General features: G+C 41.0%; 1 protein-coding gene across 2 annotated transcripts in view; it reads left to right on the forward strand.

The window, feature by feature from the left end:
* sema6a (sema domain, transmembrane domain (TM), and cytoplasmic domain, (semaphorin) 6A) overlaps positions 1 to 17,313 on the forward strand; it is a 122,077-nt gene that overhangs the window by 94,923 nt on the left and 9,841 nt on the right. Inside the window, exons 16-18 of one of the 2 annotated variants that reach the window (XM_059336338.1) lie at positions 1,281 to 1,339; positions 2,178 to 2,198; positions 7,011 to 7,190. In XM_059336338.1, coding sequence (XP_059192321.1) covers positions 1,281 to 1,339; positions 2,178 to 2,198; positions 7,011 to 7,190 — 260 coding nt within the window. The remainder of the gene's footprint in view (positions 1 to 1,280; positions 1,340 to 2,177; positions 2,199 to 7,010; positions 7,191 to 17,313) is intronic. The other variant, XM_059336339.1, reaches the window with a different exon arrangement.

Consider the following 17,313-nt stretch of genomic DNA (forward strand, 5'->3'; position numbering starts at 1 on the left):
AATAACATCTCCGAAACTCTCTCTGCCCCCTCTCTCTCCCCCTGTGTCATATGATGGCCCTCAAGCCTGGCTACCCCTCACTGCCCTGGTCTTCGCCCATGTGATTGGGACTACAGCCTCATATCTCTACTGAACCTAGATTATGTCAGATACTGAGGAGTAGCAGAAAGAATTGAACAAAGTGAAGTTCTTATAAAAAGGGTTTCACTTTGTTGTACAATTCTTCCACATTTTTTAAAGTAAGAGTTTTTTATCCCGCATAAACACTCGGTCATTTTATATCTCAATAAGAATATATATCACAATATGATACAGTTTTCTGCTAATTCAATGAAGAAATAGTCTACATGAAATAACTACATGGTATTTAGTATACTCCTGCATATTTTCTCGGTTATTTAAGAACTTAGTGCAAAATTAACATAACAGTTTCAAGTGAAGTTTAAGAGAATAAATTATTAAATATAGTAAATATGAAGCTGGAGCCAGCAGCAGCAGATTAGCTTAGCTTGGCAAAAAGAAACAAGGGGAAAATTCTAGCCTGGCTCTGTCGAATGGTAACAGCCACTAACTAATACATTTTATTTCATTTGTTTCATTTTATGGGGCCTGACTATTTCTTGGCCAGGACAAGTAACTTTCTGGAGCCTTTCTTAGTTGCCTGGCAACTGCTCAGGGCCACATAACCCCAATAAACCAATAAATTGTTTTTACACTGGTTTTTATACAGGTAAAACAAACAAAATATAATGTGTTGATTAGCGATCAAGAGGTGCTGATAGTTGGATTTTGTTACCTTTGGACAGAGCCAGGCTAGCTGTTTCCCTCTGTTTCCAGTCTTTGTGCTAAGCTAAGCTAACAGGTGAAAAAAAAAAACACAATTAAATTAAACACAAATAAACACATTTCCTACACATTGAACCTTTCCTTTAAAGCTATACAAGTTAGGGTGACAGTTTGTATTACAGTCAAAGGAAACATAAATCTATTTTTATCAACACTTCTGGCGATGAGTTTTGTGCCAGCTATGGATTTACTAGCCTGCCAGCAATCATAAACACTGATTTTAGGCCTCCAGGGCACCTGCTAGGTGTTCTTTGATTTTGTTCCAGTATAGGGCTTTCTGCAGCCTACACTGTGTGCAAGCATAGGGTACGCTGTGTTTGGGGTTGTTTTTTGTAGTAAGCTTTCCTATAGCTTTGTTACTTTGTTAGGTGTGTCGAGCCTGCATGGCCTGGCCTGTTTTCCACTGCTGACCATGATGTCTCTGTTCCCCGCAGATCAGCCTTTGAGCAGGACGTGGAGCATGGTAACACAGATGGCCTGGGAGACTGCCAAAGTAAGCAGGCCCTCTTCACTCTTATCTTTCCTCCTCTATTCTGTACCCCCCCGCTACCATTCCTCTCTTCCCTGTTAACTCCGTCTCCCTTTTCTCTCGGCCCTCCGTTTCCTTCTTCGCTGCTGTCACCTTTTTCTCCCCCGTCTGTTCCGCCCTCACAATCCTCTCTTTCAGTCTCTTCCATCCATCTGTCCCTTTCGGCTCTCATCCTCTTCTGTCCTTCCCCCGCTGTTTCTCTGGTCCCCTGGTCAATAGAGTGTTGTGTCCACTTGGGCAAAGACTGGGTTCCTTCTTGCGATTTGCTACAAAAACACAACATAAACATGCAGGCAAGGAATGGACTTTGGAGCGGTCACAAGGCTCATATTGAAACCTAGAACAAGTCAGCCCCAAAAGCCTTGAAAGACTTATTTTTTCTCTACAGTGTATATTTGATCTTTTCATGTCCAGCATTCATGTTTGGATTCATCAAATGTGATACTGTTGATATTGCACTGAGCCGCTCAGTTTGCAAAAGAAACTTCAAAACAATTTGACCTCAAATCATTCATCTTAGTCCATTTCATCTCAATTTCGACTGTTTACTCAGAGTAAATGAAGGCGCCGCATTTTCCCTTCAATTTCATCAGTATGTTTAGTCAAGGGAAGCCATAGCGTTGAACTTTCATTAGCTGCAGACGCTATAGATCACCTCTGATTTAAAGTTAGGAAAATATCGAGCAGCCAGTCGATTCTGAATTACTTTAAAAGTCATGACTTTTGATCATGTTAAAGCATAAGCTCTCTTTACTGCAAGCAATAACATGTTTCCCCCTCATTTCTTTTCTTCTTCTTCCAGACACCTTTGTGGCGCTGAATGGTAAGTATTTCACATATACTGTACAGGCAATCAAATAAAAGACAGGAGCTGCATTTCATCTCCCCTGACTCTTTAACTTCAGACACACCTCTTCATCTAGTCAATCAATCATCCCCTCTCAAGGAAATGAAAACTCCTCCCACATGTGTAAAGAAGGGTTATTAATGACTCATGGTTTAACTGAATTCATTTCGTTCCTTCTTTTTGATAGACGTTCCCTCCAGTTACGAAGGTAATGAAACATTAAAGCATGGTCGGTCAATTCACTTATAGTGTTTCCCCTCATCCAGTCCCTTCTCTGTTAAGAATCAAGCATGTAGAATTAGAAATCAGAAATGTAGAATTAAAAGTCTTTAATGCTGATTCTGATTGTATTAATTCTATTAGATCTCCTCTCCCTCCTTGTTCCAAGTGCCCATTCCTCTTTATCCCCTGTGCAATATCATCGATTAGCCCTGACCTTTGCTTAGCTAATTGGATGGATCTGGTTGTTGGTGGTTTAAGGCCTTGATGGTGAGGAAATGCCTCAGTGTGCACATTAAGTAGGATGTGTGAACAGAGGGACAGAGAGAGATTAAACTGGCCTGTTTAGAGTTAGGAAAGATCGGATTTGCCAACTGCCACCAAGCATGCTGGCACAGATGAACCATTATGAATCCCACTCCTTTTATTGGCACACATACCTGTGTAGCATTCAAGTGCTGGGATTGGCCAGGGCTCCATACACAAGGTGCTGGTAACTGATTTGTTTAGGTCCTATCCCCTGACAAAATCAGGCTATCCTAACCTTAACCACTCGAGGTTAACACCTAACCTCAACCAAACAGGTCTCGCCAAGAAAAGAGAGTGGGATTCTGAAGGGGAGCTCTCCCGTCTCTGTATCACCATTACTGCAGTCAGGACATGACTATGACGGCATTGTGGTGGCTCTTTGCTGTTACAAGTAACAGCTTCTACGCCCAAAAAATACATAATCGTACATATCCTAGCAGGAATGTGATTGAAATTTGGGGAGACATTAACACCTGCAGCCAGGATTATAGTTTTCCCAATGTTAGCATGTAGCTACATGTAGCAGTAGCATATGAAATAACTACATGGTATTTCGTATACTCCTGCATGTTTTCTCAGTTATTTAAGAACTTAGTGCAAAATTAACATAACAGTTTCAAGTGAAGTTGAAGAGAATAAATGATTAAATATAGTAAATATGAAGCTGGAGTCAGCAGCAGCAGATTAGCTTAGCTTGGCAAAAAGAAACAAGGGGAAAATTCTAGCCTGGCTCTGTCGAATGGTAACAGCCACTAATTAATACATTTTATTTCATTTGTTTCATTTTATGGGGCCTGACTATTTCTTGGCCAGGACAAGTAACTTTCTGGAGCCTTTCTTAGTTGCCTGGCACATGCTCAGGGCCACATAACCCCAATAAACCAATAAATTGTTTATACACTGTTTTTTGTACAGGTAAAACAAATAAAATATAATGTGTCGATTAGCGATCAAGAGGTGCTGATAGCTGGATTTTGTTACCTTTGGACAGAGCAAGCTAGCTGTTTCCCTCTGTTCCCAGTCTTTGTGCTAAGCTACATGCTTAGATAAGTGTATGTAATGTAAACACTGCAGTAACAGGCCTGAAGCAGATGACCATCAGGAACTGACTGAGCCGAGAGAAGTTCTGAGTTCTGAGAACGGTCTGAAATGTATTAGGGATTACTTTTACATACATTATTTGCTCATGTTTAATGTAAACATTTAACATTGTGACATTATAAAACAGAAAATTGGCTTTATAGGCCCTCTTCAGTGTAAACATGCACAGATATACACGCACACACATTTTCAGTGCTGGCCTCTTTCAGCAAATACTCTCTTAACCACACACCACAATTTCGCAATCACATTGATAACATTTTCATCACTCATGTCTTTTTAAAGAATGATAAACAGATGTGATTAGCCCGCAGCAAAGTCACTGTTATCCAGAGCACCCACACATCCACCTTATTTTTATCTACCACGCTTTTGGTTTTCTCTCTCTCTCTTACACACACACACACACACACACACACACCTATACCTCGCAGCTGCCAGATCAAAACAGTCAGATCCATACAGAATGACAAGAATAGATATTTTGAAGTCATTCCAGAAAGCCCAGCTCTCTCTCTCCCTCACCCCCCTGTGGCCGTACCCCCACTGTGATTCTCCCTCCTTTTGGAGATCCAGGGTCAGAAAAAAGGCATCTGTGTTAGTGTGCACCCCTATAGTGCTGAATATGCTCCCAAAGGCTCGGCTGTGTGTTTCCAGGCACACACAAACACACACACAGACAACACCCAGTTTACAACCCCCCAAACAACGTCTCAGCCGTTGCCCTGGCCCCTCCGTCTATCTGTCGGTGGTTGATATGGATTTGAAGATAAATAAATGCCCCCTCTTCATTCTCCTCTCCTCTACTCCAGACTAGACATCCTCGCCTCTCTTTTAATCTGTAGAAAGAGAGGGATGTGCATCCGTCGGCAGTTTAGGGCTTTTTTTTTTTTCCTGATCCGTGGAGTAGCTCTGAGGCTCTGAGCTCTCTCTCTATGTGTGTCATCTGCCTGAATTGCACTTCCCCTGGCGGTGGGGGAATGAATTATAAAATAGGCCTGTCACACTAATCTCTCAGCCTTGGGCCAATAGTTAAATAAATCATTTTAATGATTGCCACGCCACACGGAGGAGGAGGAGGCTCTGGGTGGTGGTTGTGTGTGGGTGTCTGTTGTGCGTAGTCTACCAGCAGCATCAACGTAAGCCCACTGAAATGCCTTCTCCTCTTCAGACACAAGCATAAACACATATTGAAAAGGCACTTGCACATCTGCAAACATACACACCCACACACACACACACACACATGCGGCTGTCACCTCCTCCATGAAAAGAGCGTGTCAAAATGGGAATTGGGGGTTGAGCTCCACTGAGGCTGTTGATAAAAGTGTTGTCACTCTTCATCTAGGGCAGATTTTTTTTCCTTAAACGTGTGGCTTAATACATTATGTTAAATACAGTATGTAGCTTCTGCAAAATTGTGTAGGGTGGCTTAAGTGTTAGCATGTGGGATGGTAATGTGATTAGCATGGTTCAAAAATAAACGGACAAAGCTGATGCACAAACTCTGCTTTTGAAAGAAAATGAGAAAAAAGCAGGCGACAGGCGGATGCAGGAAAACACATTGTTTGAGAGACGTGCAGTGATAGACGGGGAGGGGATAGGTATGATCCATCATCCACAGATGAAAGAGTACTTTGTTGCAATTGTCACTTTACGGTGTTAGAGCACTTACGTTTCCACAGAGAGACATCCTGCGTGTGCTATCCTTTTTATAGTCTCATCATCAGTGTAACTTTCTGGCTGTGTTATGATTCCCTCTTCAACTGTTGGCGAGTAGTTCATTTAGCCATTAAGGAATTTAATTACAGGGAGGAGTCAAGTCAGAGAAAATTCATTAACTGTTAATGACATATTTCTCATGATTGATCTAGCCATGTTGCTGAGGGCCTTGCTAAATAAAGATAAGTGGCTGTGCAAATATGAAATGTTTGGGTTTAAAGCGAAGAAAAGTGGGAGTAAATGGCAAAGAGACGGAAGTGGAGATGAAGGCAGAGAGGAGGAAAGAGAAGAAGATAACAAATAACAGACACCGGGGATGCTGGGGACATGTCCCCACCACTTCTTGAAATGGCTTCGTCACTTTTTACAAGCATAATTTGTTTAAATGTTTTTTAAGAATAGCTTGCACCAGGAAATGTTAACTAACAACCCAAATTCCAAAAACTTTGGGATGCTGTGTAAAATGTCATCTGAGCACTTATGTCCCTTACATCTTTTCAACATGAAGTGACGCCCCTGTCTGCCTCCCACAGTTATTTTCGTTGCTGATAAATCTGCCAATTATTTTCTCGATTATTCTTTTAGTCTATAAAATGTCAAAAAAAAAAAAATCAAGATTTCTCACAAGCACATTTTCCCAGAGCCCAAGGTGTAGTCCAAAACACAAAGATATTCAGTTAAATGTCACAAGAGATGAAGAAAGCAGCAAATCTAGACAGCTGAGAAGCTCATATCAGAGAATATTTCACATTCAAAATTATTGATCAATTGATTAAAATAGTTGCAGTTTAAGTTTCTTTCAATCAACAATTTGTTTCAGCTTTTCAGTAAACTTCATGAATTAAAGTTAACGGTGTACATGAAAACGACTTCAACTTTGATTGAAAAGTTGGATTTAAAGGAACAGAAAGCTTGCGAAAGGGAGCGAGGAAGAGCATGAACAGAGGCGCTTTACAGTTAAAGAAAAGTTACAGGCAGAGTCGCAACAGGAGCGATGGAAAGAAAGTTTGTCTCTTGTCCTTCATATCAAAGGTAGGCACCCTATGGTGACTGTGGAGCAATGCAATTGTACTCTGAACGCTCTGACAGGCCCGACGGAGCTTTGACATGTCAGTCAGAACAGGAGGGGAGACGGCAAGGGAGGGAGAGAGTGACAGAAAAAAAAGAAAGGACACGTCTATCCTGAGAAACACACACACCACACACATTTGCTAATGAGTTGCCCTGGGTCACCAGGGAGAAACACTTTGTTGCCTCACACAGCCCAGCAGCTGTCCCTGTGTGTGTGTGAGTGTATCTGTGCCTGTGTGTGAGCTTCAAAGGAGGAATAGACGTGTGTGTGTGTGTCTGTGCGTCTGTGTGTGTGCCCCTGCTGGCCTGTGCTCAGCCTGTCCCTGTCTGCCTCGAGCGTCGGTTAACCTGTGTTGTGTCCGGCAGGCCACCATCACCGCCACCATCACCACACCCTCTCACTCCCCACCTCGGCCCTACCCGAGGCCGCGGAGGGCCCCCTGGGGCGGGGCCGCATGGTGGAGCGGAAGGACCCCCCCATGAGCTCAGACAAAGGGGAGGACCCCTACGTAGCCGTGCCCTCTCAGACTCAGCCCGAAGCCAATGGTAAGCCTTGGAACACAACATCGAGCAGTCAATTTGGTCCATTGTCACCTGTGGCAAGGGAGGGGGGGAGGGGAGGGAGGCGAAGGGAGGGGTTTGTGTAATTGAGATTTACGGCTGCCTCGCTGCTTCCAGCTGACGATGTGTAGAGATAGTGGATCACTTTCTCTCTAGGGGACAAATTGCCTCACAGTGCGCACGTAAACCCCCCACAGAAACGTACGCAAACACACCTACGCGGTACATACACATGCAGACACACACACTCTCATTAAGACATGTGCGCACATGCAAACACTCGTACTCACGCTCTGTAGGATGGATTTATTATCCATAGACCGTAATGTCCCACAGGAGATGTAATATCCAGACCATTACACTCTGAAAAGGAAAATGGCGATGTATTTATTTCCCGGAGAAGACGGCCCGGGCCCCGGCTCTGTCATGCTTTGCGACACGGTGACATGACATTGAACGCCCTTTTCTCCTGTGTTAACAACCTGCCTAATGCTGTACCGCCTCAAGGACGGTTTTCACTGGATAAATGAGACAGAGAAAAAAGGACAGAAGGGAAGGAGACGAGTAGGACGACACACATCAGAGACGGGAAGTAAAAAAAAAAAAAAGGTCACTGCAGGGCTGCTGATACATGTTTTGTCCATTAATAAAACAGATAGACCCATTACAGATCCCAATAAAATAACATGCAACATGTCCCTGCCTCATTACATGCTGTTAGAGGAAGCATCACCATGGCCTTGAGGAGATATTGATTATTAATAATGGTGATTCATTTATAGAAGGGGCCTGCTATAGACATTCTGTATACATAGACAGAGAAAACAGAACAGCTGATGCACTAAGACTTATAGATTGTTGTCAAGGAAGTAGCTATAAAAAGAACGGGCTTCAGCGTCTTTTCATGTATCAGCATTACACCAGACATACAATTTTCTAAAGATTATATACCCAGTGATCTTTGGCAAAGCCTGAGGGTCATTCGGCATCACTTACTATAGAAGATCTGAACATCTAACTATCAGAGTTTTAAAAAGTGTTCTTTCTGTTGCACCATAAAAGAAAGATTTTGCAACAGACGAAACACGTTTTCATCCAAATGGTTAAGAGGAAAAATCTGTCCCCCTGTCCATAATTCCTAATCATTGTTCTGGATGAGATCCACAAGTATATAGTATATAGTGATGTGACTCAAATGTAATGTGAACATTCAGTCACAATCAGTCACAATCTGTTTGAAAATGGTGTGCACCATTTTTATAAAAAGGGGTTTGAAGTACATTTTCTCTCATTTGGTGGCCTTAAGAGGTGTTACCCAATTCACAGCTCCGTGTCTATAAAGTATTAAAAAGGCAGCGGACACAACAGAGGGTGTTCAACACACTACTGTTCCATTAAAATTAACGTTTTGTTACATGTTGTAGGGGGCTGAACGCCTCTGAGAAGTTGATATTTTAAACCTGAAATTAATATGGGCTGATCAGAAGTTGCTATATTTATTATTTATTAAAATACCATTCACAGAGCAGACTCAGAACTGGGTGATTAATGTTTTTGATCACAAGAGGAAGAGAACTATATTTACACAACAAAGCTACCCAATGAGCATTTCCCTTCATCACGAGTACAGATATTGGCACATTTTACTCTGATCACATGCCTTTTAAGAATAACATTATGTACCAGATACTTGTTTTATCCACTCTAAAATACTAAAAACACACTGTCTATCATGATTACAAACACTAAAATAAGATGGATCAGTCTGTCACAGTACATACTCCATTACCACGTCAGTGGAATGAACAGAGGCAGCGACTGCAGTGAATGTCAGCTGGAAGCAGAGCGGCACCAGTGGGTAGATCCAAGCACAATGGTGGCAGAGACTTCAGACAGCATGCCTAAAGCCAGCATCACAACATGCTGTCGCTCCCCTTGTTGCCTTTACCTGAGCAGGTGTAATATTACTCGAGGAATGATGGGGAATGATATACTTTGAGAACCATACATAAGAAGAGGTAAAAGCTTTTATGGAGTCATAAAAGTTTTTGGGTTTTTTGTTTTTTTTTTGGGGGGGGGGGGGGGGAGGGGGCATTCCAAGCTCAGGTAACGGCAACAGGGCTTCACATTTCAAATCAATGCTTCCTGCTGTTTTTTCTGTATGATCATTATTATTATTATTATGATTTTTTTTATAAGACACCTTTGCAGCTTGTTTCAGTATTTATCAGTTTCAATTTCAGCTCAACAGTCTTTTCTTTTTCCTTTTCTATAAACGAGTCAGCTCTGATGAGATTTGTTTGATTTTCTTGTGTTGGTTTCTTGTGAGCAGTTCTTGATATTTTGCATGGCTTGGTCTGAGACTGTTTTTTTTTCTTTTGCTATTTATATATTTGCCTTTTCCTGCCTTTGATTGCTTTGATGGTATTAAGCACAGTTTTGCCTCCATGCAGCTTAATGCTTTTCAGCATGGCAAATTGAGCACCACAGTCAACAGTATTCATTTCCCGCTCCACCCATCCTGCCTCCTCTTCCTTCCTGTCGCTCCCTCAGTATTATTGGCTTCAGGTGTCAACTGTACTGTGAAAACTTAGCAAACTGCATATGTGAAAGTGAAAATGGAATCAATATGAGAAATGATTATGGCGTCAGAAACTAAGTAATTGACTCAATTTTTTTTATCCTGGAATTTAATGCCACAGCGATAAATCCATGCAGCCCATTTTACAGAAGAAAAGCAGGATAAACATAAAACCATACCATCAATCCCTCAAATTAAGCAAAAAAAAAGTTTATGCTTGAGTGAAAACGCATTAGCTCATAGCCAAAGTCGTTTGCAAGCTTGTTTGTGGTTTAAAAGAAATTACAATTACTCCCCAACTTTTTCATTTGCAGTTGAGACATTGTGGAATCTTATCTGCTAATGAATATTACAGTGCTGCCAATATGTATTAGCCCGACACCACCAGAGTAATTAGAAATGCTGCAAAGTGATGAGTATTCACACACTGATGATATTTAGCACCCAACAGCATCATTATCCAACATTCCAGTGGGACCATCGCAGTTGCCAGGTGGCCGCTTGTGTTTCACAGTACATTTGAGCTTGGTGTTTGTGTGTCTGTATGTCTGTCCGGGCCTCATCTATCTCCGTTATATTTTCCTCCACCCCTGTCACCCCACCATACACCTCTCCCCTTGCCTCCCATCGCTTACCCTGGCCCCCTGAAACCCCTGGCCCCACTTTCCACCATCTGCTGCCATTGTGATCAGTCTCCCTTCCACAGGACCTCTCATCTGACTGGGATGGCATGTTCCAAGGCTATACCTTACCTTAGTGCAAATTAATTCCTGAAACCAATTTATGGAGCCTCCTCCCCCAACGCCCCTCCCCCCCTGCCTCTCTCTGTCTCTCTACCTCCTCCATCTCTGCACCTCCTCCTCCTCCGTCTCTCCCCTTGTAGTCTGTCTCTTCTCCAACTGGAGTCATATCTCTTCCCCTGTCTGCAGGAATGAATCCTTGCCCTGCATCGCCCCCCTATCCTCTCTCTCTCTATCCTCTTTCTACCTCTCTCTCTCTTTCTCTGTCAGGCTCAACGCCCCCTCGTCCCCCCCTTATATCCACCCTCCCCCCCAGCCCGACCTGTAGCCACCGCTGTGTTGCTCCAATTTATGGGTTCATTACAGCAGCTATCCAGGGTAGAAGGGAAGGGGAGAGGTGGAAGAAAAGAGGGATGGAGAGAGACAACAGGGGAAGAGACATGGGAAATGAGGGTGGGGGAGAAGGCGAGAGAGAGAAAAGGAACACACATGATAAAGATTTATTAAACATAACAGGACAATAATGTAGCAGTGAAGGTTATAAGGGAGAGAGTACAGAGATAGGAGGTAGACAAAGTGGCTGAAAGGCAGAATTGAAGGAACCAGACGGAAGAATAAGAGAAGATATAAGATGTAGTGAGATATTGTAGCTGAACAATGGTGTTTCTCTCTATCCCTCTCAGTCATTGGTTTTCATGTCCGGCCACAATTTTAACCCTGAACAGTCTACGTTCTGTATTTTATGTTTACCCAGCTAACTCAACACTGAAACGGTGCAGCTGGTGCAACCCTGTCTCCTAAAAATGAAGAGATTTAATTAAGAAAATTATACATTATTACTTGCAACAGCAAATGCATTTAGAAGGAAATGCCTTTTTTTAATCAACAAAATGGCAATGTCAATTGGCATAAAATGTGAAATATAGATACTGAACTTATCAGGAAAACATCTCCTGACAACGTATTTAATTAGTTTCCTACAATTTCTGCACATAAACAGTGTTCTGAGGGTGACTTATGAAACACATTCCACTACAGATTACTGAATACTTGCCCTAAAATGAAATTTGTAAAGTATTCCATTAGATTAGATTAGATTAGATAATGTATTAATACTTTGGATTAGTGGCCTGCCTTAGCATCTCCTCTGTTATTGTCATGTTGCAGGTACACTGTATGTGCACAAATTGTTGCACATTTAAAAAAAATCTTTTTCTGGAAACTGCCTGCTGTATATTATTTTTAGCGCATATAAAATAAAACAAATAGTAAGGGCACTCAGAGAGCCCAGACCTCATCCGCCCTGTGAGTTGGATCTGCTCCAAAATTTAATGGACCTATGCTAAACCCTTTCACTAAGTTTCATGAAAATCGGGTCAGTAGTTTTTCTGTAATCCTGCTGACAAACATACAAACAAACAAACCGAACCAAAAGCATAACTCCTTGGTATGCTTTTGGAATCACTTCAAGTAATCTAATTTTAAAAGACAGTATTCAGAATATCAGCAATTACAACTGTAACTGTCACAGAACATAGCTTCTGATAATTTGTATTCTGAAAACATAACCCTGTTACTTGCTCATACCTTCAAAAAAATTATTACACTTGTTTAGGTTTATTTTAAGGCTTAGTTAGGGTTAGGGGAATATTAGATTGTTCATTAAATATTTTAAAGGTTATCAGTGACTTAAAGCACCACACAGGAAGATTTTACTTTATTAACAGCCAAATCATGATCTTTTTTTCAACCAAAGTACTTTAGCTGCTCAGGACTGAGGATGTGTACCCTGCTCTCCGGTGTCAGGGCCCTTTACGCCTCCACCTCGACAACCTCCGATAACTCGCATGTCTTATATATACTGTATGTAGCATTCCTACACTAGAAAAAATATCTCTGCGAACATAATCCAGGTAGCAATTATGTTTCTCACCACAATGTAATTGAGAATGCAAATTAGTATTACATAAACATAATTTCTAGGAGACATGGTTGTCTGGTGAGATGGTTTTGTTGTCTCATACTCATTATGATTCACAGGAGGAGTATTCACAAGTGTCAAGTGACTGAAGATGCTGCAATGTTTACATGTTGATAAACAGAAATGTCATTTGTTTTTTCCAACATCAAGTTTCAAAAACATGGGATTTTGATGATATTTCTTTTCCATTAGATGAGAGATTCTGTAGTTTATTGGCAGGAATGATTCCTCTTAATGGATTTCATGGTAATACCAACTGCCTGACAGCTGCTCTGCGAGGGTTATTTTCAGCTGCAGGCAGCTCTCTGACACCTGTGTGCCAAGGTGAGGCTGCCATGATAGAGGGAGAGTATGACCCCGCTCACACAGGGATGCAACGCAATTTTTTTTAATGCCAAAAAGCCTTGATAGCCTGAGCATTTTACTTCACCTCACTTTCTGGAAGGCAGAACATTTCACCATCGTTATTGGGGATGCCACGTCAATCCTGCACGTTTGCTGTAGCTATGGGGGAAAAAGCTGTCAAATGCGTCCAATACTTGCAGAGAAAATAGAATTTTTCTGTACAGTCAAATTATAATGCACAGTATGAACATGATGCACACAATGAATACAACCTCCATCACCTCGTCTTCATGCTTCAAGAAAACAGCATTGCAGCCATGATTTTAGCTTTTCCGGCTGGTTTGCAAACAAAGTTACATCTGTACTGTTGAAAAAAACAAAAAATTCAACTAGTCAGTGATTTATCCCCAAATTAGCTCTGCAAAAAAACAAGTCAAAGAGTGTGTTAAGTAGCTATTTCTCTTAAAGGTATAATATGTAACTTTTCCACATTCATTTGTATAAAAACAACTTGACCTGTATTATATAGCTTGTCAATTTGTGTTTTTACATGATCCTTAGTGTTTCTAAAAATGTTCAAATGCAGGCCAATTTTAATTTCTATTCTAATCAGTGATCCGTTTCATTTGATTGCATCTCAGTGGTGTCATATCTCCGTTGAGCTTGCCTTAGCGTTGTGGTTGTCCACCAGAAGTTGCCATAAATGTACTTTTTTATCCAGTTTTGTCCACATTTTTACAATACACGTTTGTAAAATGTTGGTTGTTTTGACTATATATTTGAACCAGATAAAGGATTACAGATCTTAAGTTTTCAGAGGAACAAGCTGAGCAAACGTTAGCAGCAGATCGGCTTAAACCCCCTTTGGGACGTCCTGTGTCCACTGAAGAAACACTGTTGTTTAATGTGAAACTGTTTGTTTTAATCAGTTGGTCCGTTTGTTTTGAGTGGAGACCTAAAAAAAACCTTTCCTGAAGCACTAAAGGGATTGTAATTAGAAGAAGCTGACTTCAATGACGGCAGTGGTGGTGAAGACAACTCCCATGCTTCTTTTAAGACGTCACCAGTCTTTTATTGCTGTTTTAAGACCACCAGCGTCAGAAAATTACACATGGTGCATTTAAATGCGGTCAGTACAACTATCACACATTACCTCTTAGCTTTATTCCTCCACCACTTGTGAGCAAAAGCAGCCAGAAGAAGGATTTCTTGCTTGTCTGATTATGGAGACTTCTCTGCTTTTAAATTACCCATGCTTGGAAGTGAGCCGACACGATTAGACGCTTTAGTTTAACAGGAACTCTGCTCGCTGTCAGATGCTGCATTTGGCTGGTGACGTCTTTTAGCAGCATACGAGGGCGAGCGCATTGGGTAATTTAATGTTTGTAGTTTCATATGTCCTTGCAGTAGAATGATAGGATTTAGGTTAATCCTGTAAAAAAGGATGATAGGATTTAGGTTAAAAGTTGGTGAGGTGGTCCTTTAAGGCACGGTGAGTGCACCACAGCAAAGAAAAAAGAAAAGCAAAGTAATTTTTTAGTCATATAATCCTACTACTCATGTTCCTGTCATTATAACACCTTGATTAGTACATTAACTGCAGGATTTACCGGCCAAAGATTGTGATAGGCCTTTGTGAATCAGATGAATTATTCGCAGCTCTTTGTGAATCATAATAGAAACAGTGGACTGGATGTTTTCCCGGTGTTACGCACTTCCCTTACTGACGTCAAGCTATAAGCCATAATTTCCTCTACTGATTAGCTTATTGTTCTCTCAGGCCTCTTTGTTTTCTGCTCACATTTGCTGCTCTCTTTTCCATTTTGATGTTTTGGTTATGCTTTTCAGTAAGACCTCTTGCCACTACTGGTCCATACAAAAGCTTTGCTTTGTCTTTTTTGGCCATGTGAGACTGAATCTCATATCACAGCAGCTCATCCCTTTGTGCTTTTGAAGCTTGTCTAACCCACATTCAGCTGTCATTATTCTGCTTTGAACTGAATTTAAATGGTCACGTTCACGATGTCCACGAGTGAATCTCTCATCTAGTAGATACAAGCTGAGTCTTTGTTCTCTGCAGGGACTACGCAGGCCCTGTTTTGTACTAAAACATTTATGAATGATTATCTATGCTTGATTTATAGTAGCATGAATTACAAAACACATCACTTGAGTCGTCCAAAGAAGTCAGAAGCTTGCCACACATTCACATCAGACATAGCATGATGAAATACACTCACCATTACAGGGTATACCCACCTCATTTTCTGATGTTTTACAGTGTACCCACCCATCATCCAAAAAGCCATTGATATATATGGGAGGAAAACCACTTCCTCCTTGATAAACCACCAATCTACCTCCTAGTGCACCCACCTCATCAACCAGCACTGCACCACTGGGAACACTGAAGTAAATTTTGAATCTTCTGTCCCATCCCAATCTCAGAACAATAAGCCCAACCCCCTTTTCAGACACCACCACTTTGACATGGCCCTTTGCGTCAGACAGCGATGCGATTCGATGCAAACATTCACCAGGCTTTCCATCAGCTCCAGTGTCAACCCATCTGCATCATTATTAGACATTCAGAGCAACAAACATGCAACGCTGTTTCTAAAAAAGTTGGGATGCTGTTTGTAATAAAAACAGAATGCAACAAGCTACACGATAAAGTTGGATTAAAATATTTTTTTTTACCTCTTTCCATGAAATGATTGTGACAATGTGATTTATTGTCATTATTATTATTATTGTCAGATAGAGTGTATATCTTCTCAAAACGTTAGAAATCAAGCTCTTCCAAATACATCACAATGAAAATGAAACCACAATTAACAGAGGATTGTGTCTGAAAACAAAATGATTCCAACTTTATGGGCAGCCGTGTATATTCTGTTGTTTTCATGTACACGCACTCATCTTGAATGTCATGCATTCTTTCTTATTTACATTTTAAAAAGCGACCCAACTTTTTTGAAAATAAGTAAAGTGAAAGTCCATTTAGGTCGCATGGGAGGGGAGGTGGATGCAGGAGAGCGGTGTTCAAGTCCCATGTGAAACAAAAAGTGTTGATTGTTATTTGGAGTGAATCTGCATAACTGCGTCCACTTGTTAATTGCGGAAGAAGTTGGTTTTAAACCATTTTCTCCAACAAGATCTCCAACCTAAACGTCGTTTGTCAATACAACCCCTTAACGACCCATATGACCGATTGTCAAAACGACCCATATGATTGTTTCACGGCAGTGGTACTTTGGAGAATTCTAAAAATAGCAAACGTCATGATACATACATGTACGGTTTGCAGTTGTAGAAAAGGCTGCAGTTTCATTGAATTTAGGCTACAAAACCACTGATCTAGATTTAGGGCAAAAACTTCCTGGTAAGGCGTTATAAAAGACAGTAATAAAAAATGTACCTAATTACTGGAAGTGAAGTAGTTATAAGGACGACGTAATTACCTTAAGTAACATAGTAATGTAAAAATGTGATGCACAAAGCGGCCGCTAGAGGGCAGCGGAGACCGTTCTCGTTTTCTCCTGTCGGAAGTAGTAGCGTTGCCTCTTTTATTTTGAAAGGCCACAATGCATGAAACTGACATGTTGTTCCTTGTGGGCCCGTTTCTAATGATGAGCAGTAACCAACTAGCCACCAAAGCAGACAGGAGAGAATAATAAACAATTTAAAGAAATGTAATTCAAATAACAGAATGATTAGCATTATGCTCAAAAGAAAGGGAATAGCTTATATTTATAGTATGCATATTTATATATAAAAACAGACCAAGTGTCACCATGTCCTGCCCGCTACAGTTACCTTTTATTCCTGTCCCGTCCCAGTCACATGATGATTAAATACTCCCATCCTACAGAATTCCAACAGGATTTGTATTCCTTAAAATATGTCACCATCTACTCACCATAAGCATAACAGCGATTAGGAGTTAACATTATAGAAAAAAAACTCACAGGAGGTCAGAATACAGATTTTCTTCATAAAAAACAATGCACATTCTTTTATAAATTGTGATTTATGGTTCAAGACCTTGTGTTGTCAGGGAGCTGCCGTTTTCAATACGTCAACATGTGATCGCAACAGAAATAATTGGAATAATTGTGTTTGCTGTGCTGGGCAGCACCTTTTATCAAGTCTATCACGTATAATACAAACAGTGCTGGTGTCAATTTAAAGCATCAAAGAGCTGATGATAAATGTTCCCAGGGACGTGTAATTCAGGCTCATTTCCTCTGAGTATTAAATACTACAGTTTGTATGCACGGAGGTGGATAGGTTAGTACATTGGTGTTAATACCTGAGGTGCAGAATAATATAATTAAGGCTTTAATTATATCTTAACCGGCTCATCAGTATGCCACGCACTGACTCTCGATTGTCTGATGAATGCTTTAATATTGAATAACACCATTAATGCGAGTGCCTCTTGAACGTAAACATACA

The sequence above is a fragment of the Centropristis striata genome, chromosome 7 (genome assembly GCF_030273125.1).
Source record: "Centropristis striata isolate RG_2023a ecotype Rhode Island chromosome 7, C.striata_1.0, whole genome shotgun sequence".
In the NCBI taxonomy this organism is placed as follows: Eukaryota; Metazoa; Chordata; class Actinopteri; order Perciformes; family Serranidae; genus Centropristis; species Centropristis striata.